At 35.1% G+C, this 23743-nt stretch overlaps 1 protein-coding gene across 7 annotated transcripts in view; it reads right to left on the bottom strand.

Annotated features, from left to right (window-relative positions):
* Positions 1-23743, bottom strand: part of WDR7 (WD repeat domain 7) — a 361510-nt gene that overhangs the window by 301142 nt on the left and 36625 nt on the right. For 5 of the 7 annotated variants that reach the window (XM_082641443.1, XM_082641444.1, XM_082641447.1 and 2 more), the window contains 5 exons: positions 19976-20121; positions 19517-19619; positions 17277-17418; positions 16789-17037; positions 15654-15874 (listed from right to left, as the gene is read on the bottom strand). In XM_082641443.1, coding sequence (XP_082497569.1) covers positions 15654-15874; positions 16789-17037; positions 17277-17418; positions 19517-19619; positions 19976-20121 — 861 coding nt within the window. The remainder of the gene's footprint in view (positions 1-15653; positions 15875-16788; positions 17038-17276; positions 17419-19516; positions 19620-19975; positions 20122-23743) is intronic. The other 2 variants (XM_082641445.1, XM_082641449.1) reach the window with 1 other exon arrangement.

The following is a 23743-nucleotide window of genomic DNA, read 5'->3' as shown; positions in this document are numbered from 1 at the left end:
TGTGTATGAGTCACTAAAAAGAATGAGTCCTAAACGGCATTCCTTTTCATCTATTCACATCTTTTAATCAGGCACTGATCTGCCACAGTACTCACCCCTGCCACTACTTTTGATTCTGTTACTATGACTCACAAGGTCTCTGAAATCTTTAAAATGAGCTAATCCTTAATTAATGCCATAGACCTAACTAGCCGACTGGCCAGTCCCCAAGTTGACAATCATTTCATTAATGTTCACATAATTCTTGTCATTCCTTTTCATAGAGAAAACGAGGCATGAGTCAGGGTGAAGTTTGTTTGTTTGCTTTTAAAAGGTGATTTTTTACCAATCTTCTTCACTATGTTTGGTGTTTTTCGAATTATGTTCTGCTGGTAGATCTCAACATCTGAGGTGACAACAAAACTACTGAGAAGCACTGACCCACGCATTCTCTCTGCCAGATATCTCCTACTGCAGTTTATAACCTACCAGAGAGAGGACTGCAGACTTAAGCAAACAAAAAAGGCTTCCCTATTCCCACGAGGAACTTGACCTCCGGCATCAACCCCTCATAAGTTTCACCGTCAGAACTTTCACCCTTGCCATTTATATGCAGGTGGATAATTTCTTAAAATTCAAGAAAATGCAATCCATCCTCATAAAAAGATTTAAAAGCTCTACTTCATGTTATCACTCTTATTAGTAAAAACAAAGAACATACAAAGCTAATATTAAATAATATTATAGGGTGTATTTTAAAAAGTAGATAATGGGATGTAATTTTCTGAAGGAAAAAAATGACTGAATTCCAAAAATTCTAGCTTTTCAGTCCCACATGATACGTTCTTTTCTAACACATATATTTACATCAATATCTTTTAAAGAATAGTTCTGTTCTTCATCCATATAGTGCAATAATGATGAAAACTGACAAATGACATGCCTCATCTGCAAAAAAATGTTTGGCCCCAAACAAAAATGTTATACCTTCCATGTAAACGAAAATAAGCATCTGAAGAGTTAAGTCTAGCTTTACTGTAATGAACAACAGTCTAGAAATAGCCAAAATAATCAAGACTGAAAACAAACAAAAAAAATCAATATTACTAAGTCCAAGAAAGCACAGTTATTAGAGGTACTTAACTCACAAGAAAAGATGGTTCTCTGCTTTTTAAATATGGATTTAAATAAATCTAATTTTTCTTCTTTCAAGAAACTGCTAGTCCAATTCGTGTGAAGAAAACTGGCCTAGAGTGGAAATGACCCAATACAGTAAATCCTCATTAATTTTGATTCCCCTAATTAATTCTGAGTTGATGGTTACCTTCACAGGCTCTGTGAAAACAAATTAATGGTATAAACAAAGCAAATGTCTAGCCTATTTAAATATAAAAGGGAAAAAGACCATTCTCAAGCACCACTTTGGTATTAATTTTAATTCAAACAATGAACAGAGTAATGATAAATAATTCTCAGCTACCTGTTAAATGAAAGCACTTAAAAGATTTGCTGAAACACAATTAACTTGGCTTCTCCTTATCTGCACTCAAAACTATTGAAGAAGCACTTCTTAAAGAATATTAGATAACATCAATCTCTCTTTGATTTAGACGCAGCTTCCTCACAAATGAGTTGAATTAGCATAATTCTTTTATTATTAAATTATTAAATTCTAGACATCTTGGTTACTGAACACTTACTTCACCTACAATGACTGATTCTATAATTTGATTAATTCCATTCTACTTCGCTTTCTTCCATTTCAACCTGAAAAAGTCACCTAAACATGACTTAACATCGAGGATATTTTTATAAGACATTTAAATTGTGTAATTAGAACAATAATACAAGAACTAAAGAATGTGAACCTCATATCTTTAACTAAATTATCTGAAAAGTATTTATGTTCCAAACTTGTTCAATCACACACTTATTCATTTAAAAAACTCTGTAATGTATTCTCACTATATGTATATTTATACATTGTATATGTACTTTGTGCCAATAATATCATGTACATTGTAAGACATGCACAGAATATATACTTTAAAAGTATGACTCAGTTTAAATAAACAAATATAAGATAAAATGAAATATTTTCTTAAATGTCTTGCTAATGTTAATAACTTTATATTAGCATTAGCCAATACCTCAAAGCACTGTATCTTTAGAAAGTTTTCACTGTTAACAATAGTAGATGTAAACACATATTTTATAGAATCATGAATTTTGTGGCTGCCTTCTTGCCAGATCGATCAAATGATCATTGTTTGAACCTCGTTATGTGGTTAATGAAAAGATATTTCCTTTTCATCGGAAAGACTTCCATCACTATTTTCTCTGCCCATTTTGTGATGGTTAGGTTAAGACCTATACAGTACAATCTGCAACTCTCCGAAGCAAACATATTTTCATTGGAAGCACACCTGGTGAGGGCACTGAGGTCGCCCTCCTGGAGGTGGCAGACCCACTCTTGGCCCAGGTGATATGTGCCCATCTGATGTATGAAGCAAGTGAGGCACCAATGTCCTTCCATCTAGTAAATGTTCATAAGCTCAATTTGTTAAGGTTTAAAAAAAAAAGAAAGAAGAGCTTTAATATTTTATTCCCATGCCCCAATTAACTGTCTCACAGATTCCACTTTAACACCCACTGCTATCAACTGACTGAAAGAGTGTAACATACATATACCATTAAAAAAAATATTTTTTTGTTATGGAACAGAACTTGTACAGCATGGATTGAGCATCTGATCAACTTGGTCAGTACTTTACAGGTGAAAATTATTCAAAATCATGTTCCAAACACTGTATTAGTTCTTCCCTAGAAAGAAAATGCACCAATGTTATCAAAAGGTAAATAAAAGAAGGAGCTAACAAAAAGCAACAGAGTCTTTAACCATATTTAATATTTACTTTGATTTGGTGAAAAAATTAATTGGGGCAGGGAAAGTGAGGAAGATACCAGATCAAAACAAATATATTCCAAGACCAATTATTATTTTTCAAGCAATTCTGATCCTCAACCAAGTAAGCTCTCACTGAATTTGCCAGTAAATAATCCTCACGGTACATTAGTGCTGAGCAAGGCAATGCCACAAGCTATCACAAGATCTGACAGAGTCAGAATGTACCACCTAGGTCATCCAGCCTGACCTTACACATTTTACAAGACTTCATTTTAAACCATTCCCAGAAACCTCTTATGTAACCTGTTCCTAAGCATTTGCCATGAATTACAGAAACTAGAGACAGCTAGTTTATCCCACACACTAGCTCTCTGGGGAGATGATTCTGCCTTCCAACAGTTCCCAGTGTAAATTATATATATATACATACATATATATATATATATACATATATATATATATATATATATATATATATATATATATATATATATATATATAATACTTTTGCCAATTTGTTTTCTAAACTAAATTACTCTTTTCTTCATATCATTCCAGGAGCAATCTCCTGCCCAAAACAATGTTTCTCTTTGAATATTCTCTAAATCTATGAACACTAACTATTGTCTCTCCTTTTAAATATGCCCATCATTAGACAAGCTATAAATGACCAGCTTCTTTCACTCATAAATCAATCCTACTATTCTCTTAATCATTATTTCTTGACTTCTCAGAACTCCTTCTCTGGAACATAAATATGCAGTTAAGATGCATCATTTATCACTTTTAAATATCCTACCTGAAGGGGAAAAAAGAGCCTACAAATGTTAATGCCGTGTCCACACTTTCACAAAACTAGATTAAAAAAAAATTTTTTTTCAGAAATCCATAGTTCATCCTTCTTTTAAAAAGAAGGGGGTGGGGTGGGGTAGACAGCTGTTTCTTTAATAGCTATTTTAGAAAATAAGACCATGTGGTCCAACCAAAACACTTACTAACCATCTATTAGGATAGTTATGTTCTACATAAAAATAAGACTTTTAGGGACCAGTTTTAATATCTTTGTCCATTCACTACATACAAAAGATAACAGTGAAGAAATAGCGGGCTAGTCAGGACTCCATCTTTCTTCAACTGCTTCCTTATTAATAAAGCAGCAAATAAATATGAAGAATTTAGTGTAAGATTAAGAAGACATTGCCTATCAAAGAAAATTTTATTTAATAAATGATGTTGAGATAATCTGTTACTTTAGGGAAGAACAGATGATTTTTATCCTTTCCTCACCCCACATGCATAAATAAATTTCAGATAGATTAAAGTATTTGATGTTTGTTTTAATCCAGCCATTGCTTTTTAATCAAATTTCACCAAATTTCGGGGGGGGGGGGCGGGTAAGATCCCAGGATTCAAAAATATGAAAGAAGCTAAATAGGAAAAAGATAAATTAGATTACATAGGAATGTAAATTATCTGTAGGTTAAAAAATCAAAGTAAATAATAAACCAGAAGAAAATTTCAACAACAATAATAGAAAGCACATAAGCTTAATATTTCAATTAAGTTAAGCACTCATACAAGCACTAATATCCCCAACAGAAAAAAATGAGCAAAGGACAATCTATGCCTCAAATGAAAAAAAAAAAAAAAACTCACTAAAATCCTCATAGAAAAACTTCATTACCTCTAGTAATCAAAGAAATGCAAATTTGAACAATAAAATACTCTTTCCACCTATCAATTTAGCCAAAGACTGTAGTAATTATATAATACGAAACAACCAACGTTTATTGGGTTCTTACTCTGTGCTAGGTATTATTCTAAATCCTTGGCAGTAATTCATCATAGTCTCACAACAACCCTTTGAAGTAGATACTATTATTATTTCCATCTTACAGATGTGGAAACTGAGTCATGGAAGTAAATAAAAACATCTTGTGTTGGCAAGGGACAATGAAATAGGCACTGAGGGTAGAAAATAATTAGGTAATCGGTCTCAATAGACTTAAAAATGTTAATAACCTATTACCCAAAAATTCTGAGGTTCTAATCCAAAAAATATTCATGGAATCTACCCAAGGAAATAATCATAAATGAAAACAAGTTTTACAAAGATATTCAATATTATTTACAATAGTTCAAATTGGGAACAATCTACACATCCAAAGGAGGAGAACTGCTAAGTAAATATTGTACGCTCACATAATGTAATGTTATATAATTACTAAAAATTACTTTCACGAATAAGAATAACTTGAGAAAGTATTTATTAAAATATTAAATGAAGATGCAATGTGCATAGATAACTATACAATATAATCACAAGTGCATAGTAAGTGAATTTTACAAGGCTAGAGGAAAAAATATCAAAATGTTAACTGTGTTTCTCTTTTATGTAGAAGGATAACAGGTGACCTTTTACCTTCTTAGCTACCTCTGTTTTCAAAAAAATTTAACTGTGTATATGTTAATTTTATAAAATTGCAGTTAAATCTTACATCATATTCTTAAAAGCAAGTAATGTGTGACAAGTAAAAGAAGGTGAAACGGGGCTAAAACTAAGAAAATCCAAACCTAAATAATCAAAGATGAAAAACTAAAACATGAATTACCAAAGAATTGAGCCATGCACAATTCTCTAAAGAAAAATTTGAAATACAGGAATTGAAAAGAATGACTGTGTTTTGTTCTACAAATTGAAAGATACTAAATAAATTAGGCATTTAAAATTAAGTATGCATCAAAATCATATTTACTTATATAAATCAGTAATAAAAAATATATAGTCAAAGTTGGAGAAATGCAACTATTTTTAAATACAAAATTACACCTAGTAGGAGGTGGTATGCTTGGTGGTCAAGTTCAGGCCCTCAGGTTGGACTATTTAGGATCAAATTCCAGCTCTGCCACTTGCTAACTGTGTGACTTGAGCAAGTTACTTAACCTCTCTGAGCCTCATCTTTCTGTACAATGAGGTTAACAGCAATTACTAGGCCTCACAGAATCACTGGGTGAATTAAATGAAATATATGTAAAGAAATCAGCACAGTGACTATACATCATGCATACAAAAGATGATGGTAGTTAGTATTCTCTTTACCATTATTAGTATTATGTCATTATATACCATAAGTTCTATTTTTTATAATGTAGTTGTATCATTTTCCGAGGGAGTTGCCAACGTTTAGGTATTCACCAGGAAATACGGAGACATTCATAATTTTTCTATTAGGTTAGTTTCCCCTTTTCAATGCTTTCTTCTCATATTAATAGCTCTGCTTTAATTTAATCTGAATAGTTCCACCCACATGATCATTACCATCACTCACGTATTACCTTAAAATCACATTAATGAAGTTTTTAGCACTTTTAACAATTTGAGTCAATAAAAGCTCTCAATCCAACAACTCAATGACCACCTTCCACTGTTCCCTGAATATTTCCTCACACATCTTTTTCCATTGAATTTACCTGACAGTTTTTGACTTCATGCCTTTAATCATTAAAGTGCTTTCTTTAATTTCAATTACATATTTATGGGTTTTAGAGACTGAGATAGTCACATCTGCAGACTCTGAAGATAGTCTAAGGTTTTTTAAAGGATCTCAAAAGTGCTACCCTTTTACCCTCTCCCCACAGCAGTCAGCTGTCCCCAGTTATTGTCCACCCCACACCCAAACCTCGGTGGCACACGTTCAGGGACTAACATCTTCCATCACAAAGGGCCTCACTTCTCAGCATGCACTGAATTAGGACTCCCAGTGGCTGCTGGTCCCACACTTCTATTCTAGCTCCTACCTTGAACTTGAATGGCCCCATCCATCTGACCTAGTAACTCTCAATCTGCCTGCTTGGCTTCAACCTATTTATTCCGCTCATACCAGTATCCTTACAAGAAATAAACACTGAATTTACAATACCTCTGACATAACTATGGAATATCTTTTTTCCTTTCTCATGGAAATAAACGGGTTGATACTGTCCCCATTTTTCTAACTGGAAATTTTCTAACTGAAAGAGTCTGTGTATCTTTCTTTTCTCTTTTTTTTTTTTAAAGAAGATGTTGGGGGTAGGAGTTTATTAATTAATTTATTTATTTTGGCTGTGTTGGGTCTTCGTTTCTGTGCAAGGGCTTTCTCTAGTTGTGGCAAGCGGGGGCCACTCTTCATCGCAGTGCACGGGCCTCTCACTATCGTGGCCTCTCATTGAGGAGCACAGGCTCCAGACGCGCAGGCTCAGCAGTTGTGGCTCACGGGCCTAGCCGCTCCGCGGCATGTGGGATCCTCCCAGACCAGGGCTTGAACCCGTGTCCCCTGCATCGGCAGGCAGACTCTCAACCACTGCACCACAAGGGAAGCCCCTGTATATCTTTCTTAGAGATAAATTACTAGAATATATATTCTAAAAATACCTCTTTGTTTACAAAGGATGCTGGCTTGCTTTTGAAGTCTATATCAAAGAACACAAGAGAAACCTAACCCCCACTAGTATACACCGGGCTCTTGAAGGCACCTGGAAAATGGTTGGCACTCAGATATATATTGCATCTAATTGAACAGTCACCTTAAAAAGTCATCCATTTTTTTCTAACAATTTCTGCCATCTTAAAATAAATTTTAACTCATTTTAAAATTGCTTTATGATTAAGTTACTGGAGAAAAATTGTCTTTGCTCTGTGCCATACTCTCTTCAGCCACTGAGTCAATTTAATCAACCACTTCATTTACAATGTTTAGCACCAAATCATTTCTGACTATTACTAAAAATAAATTTCATACCCAATGTAATCTTCTTTGCTACCAAGAATATGCTAATGATCTAAAGAAACCTCTCCAAACAGAGGAATATCTAAGTGTCTGCGGAGGGGGGGAGGGATAAATTAGGGGTTTGGGATTAACATATACACACTATTATATATAAAATAAACAACAAGGACCTACTCTATATAGCACAGGGAGCTATACTCAATATCTTGTAATAACCTATAATGGAAAAGAATCTGAAAAGAATATATACAGACATATATATGTATGTATGTGTGTTTGTATATATATATATATACATATATATATTTTAAAAAACTGGGGACTTCCCTGGTGGTGCAGTGGTTAAGAATCCGCCTGACAAAGCAGGAGACACAGGCTCAAGCCCTGGTCGGGGAAGATCCCACATGCCGCGGAGCAACTTAGTCCGTGCGCCGCAACTACTGAGCCTGCACTCTAGAGCCCACGAGCCACAACTACTGAAGCCCACGCACCTAGAGCCTGTGCTCCGCAACAAGAGAAACCACCGCAACGAGAAGCCTGCGCACCCCAATGAAGAGTAGCCCCTGCTCACCTCAACTAGAGAAAGCCCACACACAGCAACGAAGACCCAATGCAGCCAAACAAATAAATAAATAAATTTATTTAAAAAAAAAACAAAAACTGAGTCACTTTGCTATATACCTGAAACTAATACAACATTGTAAATCAACTATACTTCAATAAACCAACCTTATAAGGCAAAAAAAAGGTAATAAATAAATGAATTTCTAAAATGTTTGACACAATATTAGCACAGCCAGAATAGGGATGCAATCTGTCTCATGACTGTTGAAGGGATCCTCACTGACAGTCTCTTGGTGTATTATTGATTCTCTTAGCTTCCTACACGAGAGACAGGGTGTACTATGAAATTTGAATATTCAGACACTATCCATAATAGGAAAAATTAATTTTTTATCTTGAATAAAATATGACAGTAGTAAAAATTTGGAAAACATGCAGCAATCAGAATGGATAACCAATACAGCCTTGGTATATTACAGCATTCGTGCTTTCAAAATGAGGATGAGTGCTATACGCGTATACATACTCTTCATACAGCTACTTATAAGTCTAGAAAATTACCTACATTTGAAAGATTATCAACAGGATGATGAAGAATTATGAAGGTAAATAGGTGGTACAAACCTATTCCTAAGCTTTTGAAGGACAATTTGGTAATATGTATTCAAAAGACTTTAAAAATTAATATGCCCGGGCTTCCCTGGTGGCGCAGTGGTTGAGAGCCCGCCTGCCGATGCAGGGGACACGGGTTCGTGCCCCGGTCCGGGAAGATCCCACATGCCGCAGAGCGGCTGGGCCCGTGAGCCATGGCCGTTGAGCCTGCGTGTCCAGAGCCTGTGCTCCGCAACGGGAGAGGCCACAACAGCGCGAGGCCCACGTACCGCAAAAAAAAAAAAAAAAAAAAAAAATTAATATGCCCTTTTATAAAGAAATTTCACATTTAAGAATTTATCCTAAGAATCATTCCAGATGTGCAAAATTATTTAGTTATCTTAATTCTCAACCCCCACTGTTGATAAGAGAAAAAAAAATTAGAAGGTAAAATTCTTAAATTTCTAAATAAAATTAAATAAGTGACAGACTATCATTAAAAATGTTGGGGGCTTCCCTGGTGGCACAGTGGTTGAGAGTCCGCCTGCCGATGCAGGGGATACGGGTTCGTGCCCCAGTCCGGGAGGATCCCACATGCCACGGAGCGGCTGGGCCCGTGAGCCATGGCCGCTGAGCCTCCGCGTCCGGAGCCTGTGCTCCGCAACGGGAGAGGCCACAATGGTAGGAGGCCCGCATACCGCAAAAAAAAAAAATGTTGGAATACACTTAGACCATCTTTAGAAAATATCTGTATTTTCCATAACAATGTGTTATGTAATTTTTTTAAATAAAAATTAATTTCAAAAAGATGATGCTGAATATATAAAACATATGAAAGTAGTCTCAAAATCTAAGAGAATTAAGTGTTATGGGAAAAAAGAATATTACAGAACATTATGTACACTGTGATATATTTTAGAAAAAGATTAGTTCTGCTTTCTGCTTTTGCTTCCTTTACATCACCAAAGTTTACTCTGGCTTCAGAGACTATGCCATAATTCTAGACATTGCTTTTTAAATGTAACATCCAATTAAACTGGTAACACAAGTCCAAATTCAAAAAGGTAAGAAAAGAGCTAATTCAGGCAGAAGCTTAGGTACTTTTTCAGAAAGAAAGGATAATATGTTAAAAAGAAAACCTAATTTGTTAATTGTTCTTACCGGCAGCGAACATTACGCACTAGCAAACATATAGTCACATATACCATACATATTATCATATCTGCCGCAAGAGCTAGGGGTTTAACATTGTCAGATGAAGGAACAAACAGGTTAGGTGCCTGATATTCCCATTTTCACAAACCCATGCTGCCCCCTTCTGGAAAATTTTGGAGGCATGTGACAATACAAGTTTAATAAGATATAATGAAAAGTAATCATTTTAAACTAATCTATTAGAGAACTTAGCCTATATGTTCACACTGAGAAACATATATATTATATATGCTTCAAAATTTATTTTGAAACATTTTCGAAAAATTCTGTTCTGAATAAAATTCTAGCAGCAGCAAAAAGCTGTGACAATCTAATCATCCATGCCAATGGGAGAGGGAAGTAATATTAGATATATATTTACTAAAAGTAAATAAAACACAACACTTTAAAAAGTCACATTTTTTGTTCCCTTCAATACTCATTCCCGTCACTCTCAAAAGCAAACAGAATCTGAATTTGGTATTTATCTTTCCAATTCAATTTTAATAATTTTACTACCAGCAGCCTTAAAAATATCTGCCCTCCCTTTCAGCTGCTCTCTTCCTCAGACTCCGCAGGCATTGGGCACACTCTTTTGGCCTCCCCTAGCCTAGAGTTCAGATTTTGGAAATTCACCCAAGCCTACCTGTGACAGCTATTCAAATCTGGAAATCATTCTATCTCTAACCTCTCAGTGTTGCTTAAATGTCTCAGTTATTAGAATAAGATTAAACTAAAATGCTATAGCTCTGAAGTATTAAAACATAGTACAGGGATTTCCCTGGTGACACTGTGGTTAAGACTCTGCACTCCCAATGCAGGAGGCCTGGGTTCAATCCCTGGTCAGGGAACTAGATCCCACATGCATGCCGCAACTAAGAGTTTGCATGCCAATTAAGGAGCCCGCAAGCCGCAACTAAGGAGGCCAAGAGCCACAACTAAGGAGCCCACCTGCCGCAACTAAGGCCCAGCGCAACCAAACAAATAAATAAATATTTTTAAAAATAGTATAAGATACAGAGAACAAACTAGTGGTTACCAGTGGGCAGGGGGAGGGAGGGGCAATATAGGAGTGAGGGAGTGAAAGGTACAAACTATCGGGTGTTACAGTAGGCTTAAGCATATATTGTACAACAAGGGGAATATAGCCAATATTTTGTAGTGACTGTAAATGGAAAGTAACCTTTAAAAACTGTATAAACATTTTTTAAAAACAGTACAGAAAGTCTCTGTAGGATTATAAAATATTGCACTCAGGATGAAGGGAATGACATAGCTGGAGAACAAGAGGGAAAAAGAGACTTGCTTTTTATTGATAACCTTTAATACCTTTTGCATTTTATATACCTATTTATAAAATATTTTAAGACACTACAGTAAATAACATTCCAAGTGCAGATGAAAACTGAAAACAGTAAGGCACTTAAAATTTTAACAAGCCTGTTTTTAAAAAGAATTTTCTAAAAAGTTTTCTATATGAGTATTTGAAGTGGCAGTCTTATTTAATAACAATATGAAGGTTCCATTTTAAACATGAATCTTATTAAAACTGCCTAAGAACCATTACATCTGAATAGCAATATATAAGATCAAAACCACTCATTTAAAAGCAATAAGCACAACTTGGAATGACAAACAAAAATGGCACAGAACTTTCTTTTATATTTATATTTATAGTATATATTTTGTATTATGTTATATAATATTCAGATACTATTTTAGTAGACAGTTTCACTTCTGTTTCCTTTCATATATATTTCATATATATATACAGTACACATACTTTTCATACCTATATACATTATATGTATATATTTCTTTCATGTGTATGGATAGTACATTTTGTTTTCTTAAGAAACCGAACCACAAAAAAAAAAAGCCACTGCAAACTTAATTTTTTCCTCTACATTCCATAATCTTAAGGAGAAAGAAATAGAGACAGCACATAACCTAATAATAGAGATCTCAAAACTGCAAGTTCTACCACCCCTCATGAAGTCAATATACAGTTAGTCAAATCTCACTAACTGAGAGTTTTTTTGAGAGTTTACCAAAGCTCTTTGTTTCTCTGAGTACCTATGATATGCCCCTGCCCTTATCCACCAAAGCATTTTGCTAGGATCTCTCCTTTACCATTTATAGTCAGCCTTGTAACAGACTTACTTAAATACTTGCCTGACTCTCCTCCTAAAATATAAGTTTATATTTCTTGGAACACTGAAATGCATTACTTGGCAGATAGTAATACTGCCCCAAAAAACTTGTAGGATTTTTGTCAATAACCCTTTGGCACTATACAATCCTGAATTGCTTCAAGATTTCCTATCTCAAAGGATATTTTCAGGAAACTTTTAAATTTTCTTACTGTATTTTAATTCTTTAAAATAATCTGTACCATGTGAAGGTTAAATCTCAGTTAACTAGACTATTGAGGGAATCAAACTCAATTTCAAAGCACTTTGCCTAAATGGAGTTTTACTATTTGGGAAAAAATAAATAAATAAAATTCCTCTAAAAAATGAAAAACAAATACCTTCAATGTGCAATAAACATAAAATCTATTCAATGCAGATACTCTACATAACACTATAGGAAATGTTTATCATCTATGAACATGTCAAAATGTTTAAATAATTAGAACTCCCATTAATAAAGGAATAGAGAAATAGTTTATTAAAAATAAAGTGTATAGAACCACTGAGTCTGGCGCTAAAGTAATACTAATCTATAGCAAGAATTTGGAAAGATTTCAGGTAAAAAAAAATGCTGAAAGAGCACAAAAATGAAGGAGTGGGGAAAGAAAGGATGACAAAGAAACACCTAGACAGTAGACAAGTAAGATGTGCATGTGTGTGGAGTTGTGAAAGGGCGTATAGTCTGTCCTCAAAGCTCATCTCCAGCCACAGCATCCTTTCTACCCAGCAGGCAGGATGTCATTTTTCATTCACTGTCTACCAAAGCCAGGAGACAATGATTTTGCTCAGTACTTTTTCTTAACAACTTCCTATATTTTGGTAAACATGAAATGACCACAAATTAAGACAGAAAAATTCATCATAATTGTACATTCTTAATTACAATTTAAGTCATTTTTAAAATGCAACCAACATTTCTCTGTTTTAGAACATCTTTTCCTGGGGTAAAAAAAAAATTGCAAGAAATCAAAACTCAACTTCTTTCCCAATCTACCTAAGATAAAAACCAAAACCCTATTCTAATCAAAAAAGCAGATGACAAACTTTTCAGTATTTATCTTTAATCATTACAGTTGGTAAATATTTATAATCTTCCAACTACCAGATCACTTTAAAGTAAAATTTTTTTTTGCTAAAAGAAAATGACATTGGATCAATTTATGAGGACAATCCAAGTATTAAAATCAGCATATGATGTTGTTAACTCTAATCTCAGCAAAATAGTCATCTGCTAAACATTTAGCAAATATCAAATTCTTAACTTTTTATTAATCAGTTAGGCTCTTTGATTTTCAAACATATTAGCTGCTGGACCTAAAACTACCAGCTAAATGAACAGCTTAATAACTAGGCAGGCATTATTTACTTGTCAAATTATCACAAAGCTAAAAGCAAACTTGTCTTAATCAGTACTTTTGAAAGTTAATTAAAAACAAGAAAATTCTACTGTTAAGCCTATAATGAGTAAATTATTTTCCAAGTGCCAGACTTCCTTGTCTGTGTCTCTCTTCTTCATATTTCCCAGGCAACTAGCACCTCTGGCGGGCACCTAGTCTAGTAAGGAGACCATTCTCTATTTAGTTGCATATATGTCTGTTAGGTAGCTTTTACTCACTACAGATTATTTCTAAATGCAGTTGATCAAAAATTTTTTATTATATTAAATACCCACTTGAAATTTTTTTAAAAGAAACTAGAAAATGCTCTCATATTAATATGTAAGCTAAAAAATATATTAATGTAGTTCAAAAAGAAAACATGACCTTATGGAAACCACTCAAAAAAACTTTCCTTTTAATACCTGTAATTAAAAAAGTACACACTCACACACACACACACACACACACACACACTCTAGTTAATTTTCAGTGTTTTATTCTTATGAAAACAAAAACCAGCCAAATCAGAAATGGTTGCACTAAACTGAAATAAAATAATCTAAATTATCAATTTCAGCATCAAAAAATTAGATATTTCCCCAAATTTGCAGTCAGAGATCCAAAAACTCATGTTTTATTATGGGGCATTAAGTACTGTTAAATAAAGTTTAGGGCAGGGGTTCTAACAGTGTTATAACTTAGTATAATGACAATGATATCTATTTCACTAAAATAGACATACAATTGGTTATTTAAATAAATACACAATAATTCTTCTCAGTGATGAAGATTAAAAGAAACGAACAACCAACTGGGAAGAAAGAAAAAGGCAAAAAATTTTTAAAAAGAAGGAAGAAGATAATTATCTGAATTTTCAAAACTGGCAGGGGAAAAAAAGAGAGAGAGAGACACTGGTATTAGAACCTCCTACAACATCACCAGTATCAAGTCAAATGAAATCTAGCACTGGCAGAACATGGCAGATAACATACATTACCAGGAAGATTAAGTAAGTAGAAAGGCCAAGGAAGATTTTCTGAGCTTCGAAATGAGACTCCTTGTGAACACTGGATCAGATACAGAAGTCAAATGCTTTTCATTTCAGTAACACCATAACTGGTGATGCTGAAGGGATTATGATAAGCATGAAATATGTGTGCAAGAAGACGGTGTGTCTGTGTGTTTGTGTACGTGTGTGCACACACACGTGTGAGTGTGTGGGCATAGTGATGATGCCAACAGAAGTGGTTAATCACATGAACAAGTTCATGATTAACAAACAGTAAAATAAAGTATGGGTCTGTTATTCATCCATCCTAAGTTCTCCTAAAATCTCCTACTTCTAAAATTATTGGGCTGTTTATATTTGACATCATGGCCTAACCTACACGCACATCACTAAGAAAGCAATCTGCTTTCACAAAGGTATGTACAAAATTTTCCAAAATCACTTTCAGTGCCTGTTATACTTTCCTCTTGTCACAATAATTGTTTATTTAAACGAACTCTAGGGAATTTCCTGGCAGTCCAGTGGTTAGGACTCAGTGCTTCCACTGCCAGGGCCCAGGTTTGACCCTTGGTCAGAAAACTAAGATCTCACAAGCTGCACGGCGCAGCCACAAAAAAATATCAAAATAAACGAACTCTATTTATAAGTAATGAGAAGTATTTTGCTTCAAACTACCAAAGTATACGTTTACTATCTTTTTGCTCAGATGAAGCTGAAAATAATGAGATTAGTGAATGACTTTGGGGATACTTAAACTACTTTAGAACAAAAAATTGAAACTTCAGTAAACATACTCTAAATTACTACTATATTTCGGGGACAAGCTATGCTATTTAGGAGCTAATAACAGAAAAAAAAAACTATGTGCATCTTCTACGTCTATGTGCCCAATGGTAATAATTGTAACTTTGTCTAAACATCACATTACCACTGTTTAGTTTTTAAATTAAAAGGATTTTTTAATTCTCCTGTCACATTTTAAGTTACTCTGGATTTCATTTATATTAAGCCTGATAGCAACACAACTTGAGTCTACCACAGTGAAATAATCTTTCATGATCAACTTACACTGCAGTTTTCAGGTGGAACCAGAAGCTGAGTAATCTCACCACCATGGACACAGAAGATGTGTTTCATTTCTCCAGAAAAAATGTCCCAAATTATGACCGAAAAATCCACGCCTCCAGATATCAGATATCTTTGATCGTAACGAGCTGAGACCTGATGCGGATACAACAAACATGTGACTTTGTTCCGATGACCACGGAGTGTCCTGTGAGGTGGCCAACCTGTGAACGAGGTTTTGGATTTAGCTATACATTTTATCATTGAAAAGGCTTCTAGTTTTCTAGAACTGCTCTGTAGTTCTAGAAATACAGTAGCTACATACCACATGAGACTAATGAACTCCTTCAGTGTGGCTAGAGTGGATTCATATGTGCTATGAATGTAAAATATACATGAGATTTCAAAGACTTAGCACCCCAAAAATGTAAAATATCCCATTAGTAATTTTTATGTTGATTACAAGTTGAAATGAAAATAGTTTTCTGTACTAGGTTAAAGAAAATATATTATTAAAATTAATTTCTCCTGCTTCATTTTTACTTTTCTTAATGTGCCTATTAGAAAATCACCTATATTGTTACATATATCGTTCTACTGGACAACATTGTTCTAAAAGGTTACCAGTATTACTGATAATATGATAATTACTAGTACACTATATAGGTGCCCAATAATAAATGGAATTATTAACACATATCAAAGAGATAAAATTAGATACCTCTTTATTTACAGTCATTACATGGTGTTTATTCCAATAATAGACACTAAGTACAGTTGATCCTTGAACAACAGAGGCTTGAACTGCACAGGTCCACTTATACGCAGATTTTTTTCAATATTTACTATAGTACTACACAGGGGCAGCTGATTGAATCCAAGGACACAGAGGGCCAAGTGTAAAGTAACGTGCAGATTTTCAACTGTGCAGAGGGTCAGTGCCCCTAACCCCCTGAGTTGTTCAAGGGTCAACTGGAGTGTATTTTATTAACTGCACATTAAATTCTCCCAACTCCATTGCACACTAACAACTACACGGATTCGTTGTATTTGTTAAAAACAAAGAGTGTAGACATTGTCAAGTTCATGGTTACAGAGTTCTCAAAACACTTTAGACACTAGGAGATCTTCAGGGTACCTCTGCGCAGCATGTGCTCCCCTTGCAGCAGCTGCACTATGGCTGTCTGCGTGGCAGGTACAATAACGATGCTTCCATCTTCACGGCCACAAACGAGTCGCCCGTGGGCTGGTATGTACACACTTGCGGTCACCTTAAGAGGTTCATTACTATTGGGAATGACACTCAGCTGATCGATAATTCCGGCAGGACAAGGATTCAGCTTATCAAATGCCTCTTGCAAACTAACAGAAGTTGTCATTTCCAGCTCTGTGGAGGTTTTGTTTGGTATAAAAGAAAAACATTTAAGCATTTTAGAAAAAACATTAAACATATAAAAATAAATGTGCTTACAGATGATTCAGTAATATACCAAAGAATAACTGTCATCAACTATAGTTCTAAGAAGAAAATGACATATGTACATTATGAATTTGCTATACAGTGGCTGGTATTTAGGCTGTTAAATTTAAAAAATTGAGAAATTACTGCAAGTGATTTACTAGTACCTCCTGTACCTTCCTGTTTATCAGGTGTGTCTGATATGTTCCAAATATTCAATCTTCCAGAAGAATCACCCTGAATCAATAGTTTGTGGAAGTATTCCTTACATCCATAGAAGAACCGAGTAACAGGAGGACAAATTAGCAACTGTAAAAAAAAAAATTGTTCAAATACCCTTAGCTATCTTTTTAAACAAAATATTTCACACATTAACATTTTTTTCAGATTAGGATGTTAAGTACTTTGCCTCGGTACCAGAGTAAAAAAAAAAAAGTGCATTTATAGAATGAGTATTCAATAATATTTTAATTAATTTTGTAGCATTGAAACACACATCAACTAATACCCAGATCCAGTACACCAAACACAAATGAAAACTAAATTTATAGTCTTTCTCTAGAATTAATATTTTTATTCTTTTTCTCCGCTTTATAAGAACCACAATGCAATTATTTGCCTGCTATTAAGCAATTAATACAAAGATACACCCCTCTTTACCAAAAAGAAAATTCTCTACTTAAAAGGTCAAAAGGGGAGGACAGGCTAATCTGGGCTTTCTGCCCATCCCTGATTAGTCTCCGAGAGTAGATGCAAAACTAAACTACCAAGCCTGTACAACTAGAGGACTCTTTTTTTTTTTATTATGAGAATATTTTTCAACTAATGGCATGACACTTGATGACATTTACATAATCCACTTGAACCTAACCTGATATATTTGCTATAAACTACTAGGAACAAAAACCATTCATTAGGGTGTTGTGTATACTTTCATTTTTAAAACAAATCATTTTTCTGCTTAAGATCCTGTGTCTTCAGTGAGACCACTTATTTGAAAATACTAAATAGTGGTGGACTCCTAAATTTAAAGTTTAGATTATTAATATACTAAAACTGGAGCATTAAAGCATAGAAGCTCATCCTAAAAAGCAGTAAAAAACAGACTTCAGTGTTTAAACATATAGTTAACAAATAATCCGTATTCGGTATCAGTTGTTTCCTAAAAAGCATTATCCTATAGACATTATATGCATTAAGCATAGTTAATTACTTGATTTAACTTAAAGGCTGAAAATTACTAAAAGTTTTAATTGATAAACAACATGCTTCACTAGGAAAAGTTGCTACAGCTGTAATAACCAGTATTTCATATTTCAATGTGTATCTAACACCACACAGTACATATATTTTAATTTAAAATGTATTGGGGAGCTGATACATAAAGAAACATGGTATATACTTGTTTTGTTTCATGGTTTGTTTTTTTTTTTGGCCATGCTGAGCAGCTTACAAGATCTTAGTTCCCTGACCAGGGATTGAACCCAGGCCCCAGCAGTGAAAGTGCTGAGTCCAAACCAGTGGACCACCAGGGAAATCCCATCATATATGTTTTTTATTTAATTCATTATCCCTTGATTTAAACGGAAGTGACTATCTAGTTTGGAGAGCAGTAAGTAGGAGTTTAAATTAAGAGACTAAAGGACAGGTCATAGAGGATCTTAATTGTATATGGAAGTATAAATTCTATATATTCAAAATATTCATGTAAAAATTAATTCCCTTCCCCTCACCATCTCTCCACATAAAGATGGAACAAAATGCTCAGAATGAAAAAGCTGTGGAAACCTAGAACTTAAGGAAACTTTATTTTCAAAACCAAAGCTGCTTTCTTAATGCTCAAAGAATAGAGTTGATAACCCAGTACTAAGTGCATTTCAACTTTAAATTGATATTAAGTAGGTTCTTAGAAGTCATAATAAATTTGGTTTTTATAGGGAAAAAATGTCTTTTTTCTTTATCTCTAATGCCTAATGATTTAAATCACTACATGATTTTGGGGAGATACTGAAATACCTTGTTCAAATAATAATCAGTCAGCATTATTACATAATTATCTTTGTCCTTCTAAAATTACATCTCTCACTATGTTTATAACTGCATGAGTATAAAATCAATTTATACCATCAATATGAATTTTATCAAAAAGTCACTGGCACTTTGTCATCAGTATAAGACCATTTTTATTCCTGGAGAAAAGTGAATGCTACATTATAGGCATATTATAAGCAAATCTGAAAATTGTGCTTATAATAACTGACATGTCAAAATGTTTTACAGCATCTAACACACAGCCTTGAATTGTATTGAATCTTTCAAATGCTTAGCTACCAAAGACACCAATAATATAGTTGTAAAAATTTTTCAACATAACTACCAATTATAAATGATACCTGAAGAATTTTACCTCTTTATCTGTTCGATCCAAGAGGCTATGTTGTACCGGAGGAACTAAATTTTCAACTGCTTTCCCCACATCACTGCGGAATGAATCACTAGCTGGAAGGCAACTGAAAATGAGAAAACTACAACATTCAGTAAAAATACTGACATTAAATATTTTATCATACCATATGATGACTTTTTTTTGACAATGGACAAAATATGGATGTTTTAATTATAGTTAATTTAATATAGGCATGAAATTAAATAATTAATGTTACTAACATACCCTACTTCAAATAAAAACTCCACCTAATTTTTGTGCTTAGAAGTTAAGCCTCAATTACAAATCTAACTTAAGTTCTCAAGTTTTTTACCTAACTTAAATATTTATACTTTCTACATTTTCATACTTTCAGGTTATACCCCAAATTTGGAATCTTTTGCTTTCAATTAAAGTCCTAACTTATTATTTATTGAATACCTGGCAGGTAGTTTGTAAATATAACTTTGCCCATTTTCAGTCCAAATGATGACTTTATCTGCCGAGACAAAGTCACCTCCAGTCCATGTCTGTCCATTTTCACTCGGACCCGAGCACAACAGGGAGTAGTCCCCAGCATCAAATACCTAGGAGGAATAAGAGATTCGCAATTGTTTTAAAAACCATGAAACAAAATAAGACAATTTAACCATATTAAAACTGACAACTTCTTTTTGGCAGTAACTGTCTGAGACAGTCACGCTGGTGGGTTGCAATACCATCTACATGTCGTTTTCGTATGCATTTCCCTGATGATTAATGAAACTGAACACCTTTCTACACATTTACTGGCCACCTGGCTTTCCTCGCTTGTGAAATGTTTTTGTTCGTTTTCCTACTGGGTTGTCGGTGTTTTTCTTCTTGACCTGTAGAAGTTGTTTTTTATCAATAATAGACGAGTCTCTCATCATAGTGTACACCATAGCTATCTTCCCTCACTCTGTGGGTTGTCTTTTTTTTTTAAAAAAAACATCTTTACTGGAGTATAATTGCTTCACAACACCGTGTTAGTTTCTGTTGCACAACAAAGCAAATCAGCCATATGCATACACATGTCCCCATATCCCCTCTCTCTTAAGCCTCCTTCCCTGTGCTATGCTGCTGCTTCCCACCAGCCAACTATTTTACATTCCGTAGTGTATATACGTCGATGCTACTCTCACTTCACCCCAGCTTCACCCTCCCACCCCATGTCATCAAGTCCATTCTCTATGTCTACCTCTTTATTCCTGCCCTGCAACTAGGTTCATCAGTACCATGAACTCCAAATGGATTAAAGACTTAAATGTAAGACCAGATACTATAGAACTCTTAGAGGAAAACATAGGAAAAACACTCTTTGCCATAAACCACAGCAAGATCTTTTTTGACCCACCTGCTAGAGTAACGGAAATAAAAACAAATATTAAAAAATGGGACTTAATTAAACTTAAAAGCTTTTGCACAGCAAAAGAAACCATTAACAAGACAAAGAGACAACCCTCAGAATGGGAGAAAAAAATTTTTTTTAGATTCCATATATATGCGTGTTACCATACGGTATTTCTTTTTCTCTTTCTGACTTACTTCACTCTGTATGACAGACTCTAGGTCCATCCACCTCACTACAAATAACTCAATTTCGTTTCTTTTTATGGCTGAGTAATATTCCATTGTATATATGTGCCACATCTTTATCCATTCATCTGTCAATGGACACTTAGATTGCTTCCATGTACTGGCTATTGTAAACAGAGCTGCAATGAACATTGTGGTACATGACTCTTTTTGAATTATGGTTTTCTCAGGGTATATGCCCAGCGGTGGGACTGCTGGGTCGTATGGTAGTTCTATTTTTAGTTTTTTTAAGGAACCTCCATACTATTTTCCACAGTGGTTGTATCAATTTATATTCCCACCAACAGTGTAGGAGGGTTCCGTTTTCAACACACCCTTTCCAGCATTTATTGTTTCTAGCTTTTTTGATAATGGCCATTCTGACCTGTGTGAGGTGATACCTCATTGTAGTTTTGATTTGCATTTCTCTAATAATTAGTGATGTTGAGCATCTTTTCATGTGCCTCTTGGCCATCTGTATGCCTTCCTTGTGAAATGTCTATTTAGGTCTTCTGCCCATTTTTTAACTGGATTGTTTGGTTTTTTTTGATATTGAGCTCCATGAGCTGTTTGTATATTTTGGAGATTAATCCTTTGTCTGTTGTTTCATTTGCAAATATTTTCTCCCATTCTGAGGGTTGTCTCTTTGTCTTGTTAATGGTTTCTTTTGCTGTGCAAAAGCTTTTAAGTTTAATTAAGTCCCATTTTTTAATATTTGTTTTTATTTCCATTACTCTAGCAGGTGGGTCAAAAAAGATCTTGCTGTGGTTTATGGCAAAGAGTGTTTTTCCTATGTTTTCCTCTAAGAGTTTTATAGTATCTGGTCTTACATTTAAGTCTTTAATCCATTTGGAGTTTATGTTTATGTATGGTGTTAGGGAGTGTTCTAATCTCATTCTTTTACATGTAGTTGTCCAGGTTTCCCAGCACCACTTATTGAAGCGGCTGTCTTTTCTCCATCGTATGTTCTTGCCTCCTTTGTCGTAAATTAGGTGCCCATGTGTGCGTGGGTTTACCTCTGGGCATTCTATCCTGTACCATTGATCTAGTCTTTTCACTCTTGTGTGTGCACTTAAGAGAAGGCTGATCTCACATGATTATAAAATGCTGACAATGGGCACACAAGAAACTGGTATTAGCTACTGCCTCTGGGGAGGGGAAGGGAAGTACCCTGGGGGAAAAGGGTGTATGTTTTTCACTGTATCCTCCTGCACTTTGTTTTACTTCTCTTTGGATGTGTTTTAAGTTTTAAGACAAAGGAAGGATCCCATATGGCCTACTACAACTAAGCAGCTGCTAGCTTTTCTTCTCCAATCTTATTCCCAAACAACAGTCATATGGCAAGGCTGTCCACTCTGAGACAGGATAGCACACTAGTAATGACAGGAGCTGCTGCAGTCAGGCTGCCTGAGTTGTATAATCTTAGTCACTTGTACAACCACCACCACTTGTATAACCTTAGCCAAGTTATTTATCCCCCCTACGTCTCAGTTGCCTCATCTGCGAAATGGGCAAAGCCACAATCCCTGCCGTGGCAGGCGGCCTCTAAAATGGCCCCACCGATCCCTGACTCCTGGTAGTATTAGGATCCTCAGGTAATCCTCTCCCTTGAGTACAGGTGGCATTTTGTGATGGTTTCTAGAGAACTGAATGTGGCAGAGGTAATGGGATCTCAGCTCTAAGATTAGGTGGGTCTTGGCTACACCTTCTCTTACTCACTTTTTTTTTTTTTTTTTGGCCACATTGTGCAGCATGTGCGGCATCTTAGTTCCCCGGCCACGGGTTGAACCTGTGCCCCCTGAATTGGGAGCATGAAGTCTTAACCACAGGACCACCAGGGAAGTCCCTCTTGCTCACTTATTCTGAGGAAGGGCAGCTCCTGTGTTGTGAGCTGTCCTAAGGGAGAGGCCCACGTGGCAAAGAACTAAGGTCTCCAGCCAACAGTCAGTAGGACCTGAGGCCTGTCAACCACCAGGTGAGTAAGTTTGGAAGCAGACCCTCTCCTAGGTGAGCCTTGGGATGAGGCAGTCATCCCGGTCGAAACCTTCATCACAGTCTGCGAGAGACCCTGGGCCAGAGGTACCCAGCCAGACCAGAGGTACCCAGACAAGCCATGCCCAGATTCCTGACCCACAGAAACCCAAATTCCTGACCAAAAGCACATGATTCATATTTGTTGTTTTAAGTGACTAACTTTTGAAGTAATCTGTTACGCAGGATTAGATAACTAATATACCACCCCTTGGAGAGTTATTTCCAAATAATACATGGAAAGCTTTGAAAAATATGCTAAGCACAGAGCACAGCAAGTGACCAAAACTTGATGGCTCTTTTTCTATTATGGAAATATTAAAGTCTGGCAATGTGAAAGTAATATATACCTTCCATCATTAGCTCTTCAGTGACAGAAGACCCTGCCAACTCCAAAATGTCAGAAAAGAATGGCAATTGGGATAATAACAACCTACAAAGATACAGCCAACTTGCAGAAAACTCACCACCATTGCCCATGCTGTACTGACAAGACAATGAAAAATATGGTAGTAAAAGGCAGAAATTAAGATCAATAGAACTAACAACCATTAACTGAAGCATTCTATGAACCAAAACAAA

The sequence above is a fragment of the Mesoplodon mirus genome (genome assembly GCF_964341445.2).
Source record: "Mesoplodon mirus genome assembly, chromosome: 13".
Lineage (NCBI taxonomy): Eukaryota > Metazoa > Chordata > Mammalia > Artiodactyla > Ziphiidae > Mesoplodon > Mesoplodon mirus.
Note: the sequence above shows the minus strand (reverse complement) of the source record. Positions and strands in the feature narration are given on the sequence as shown.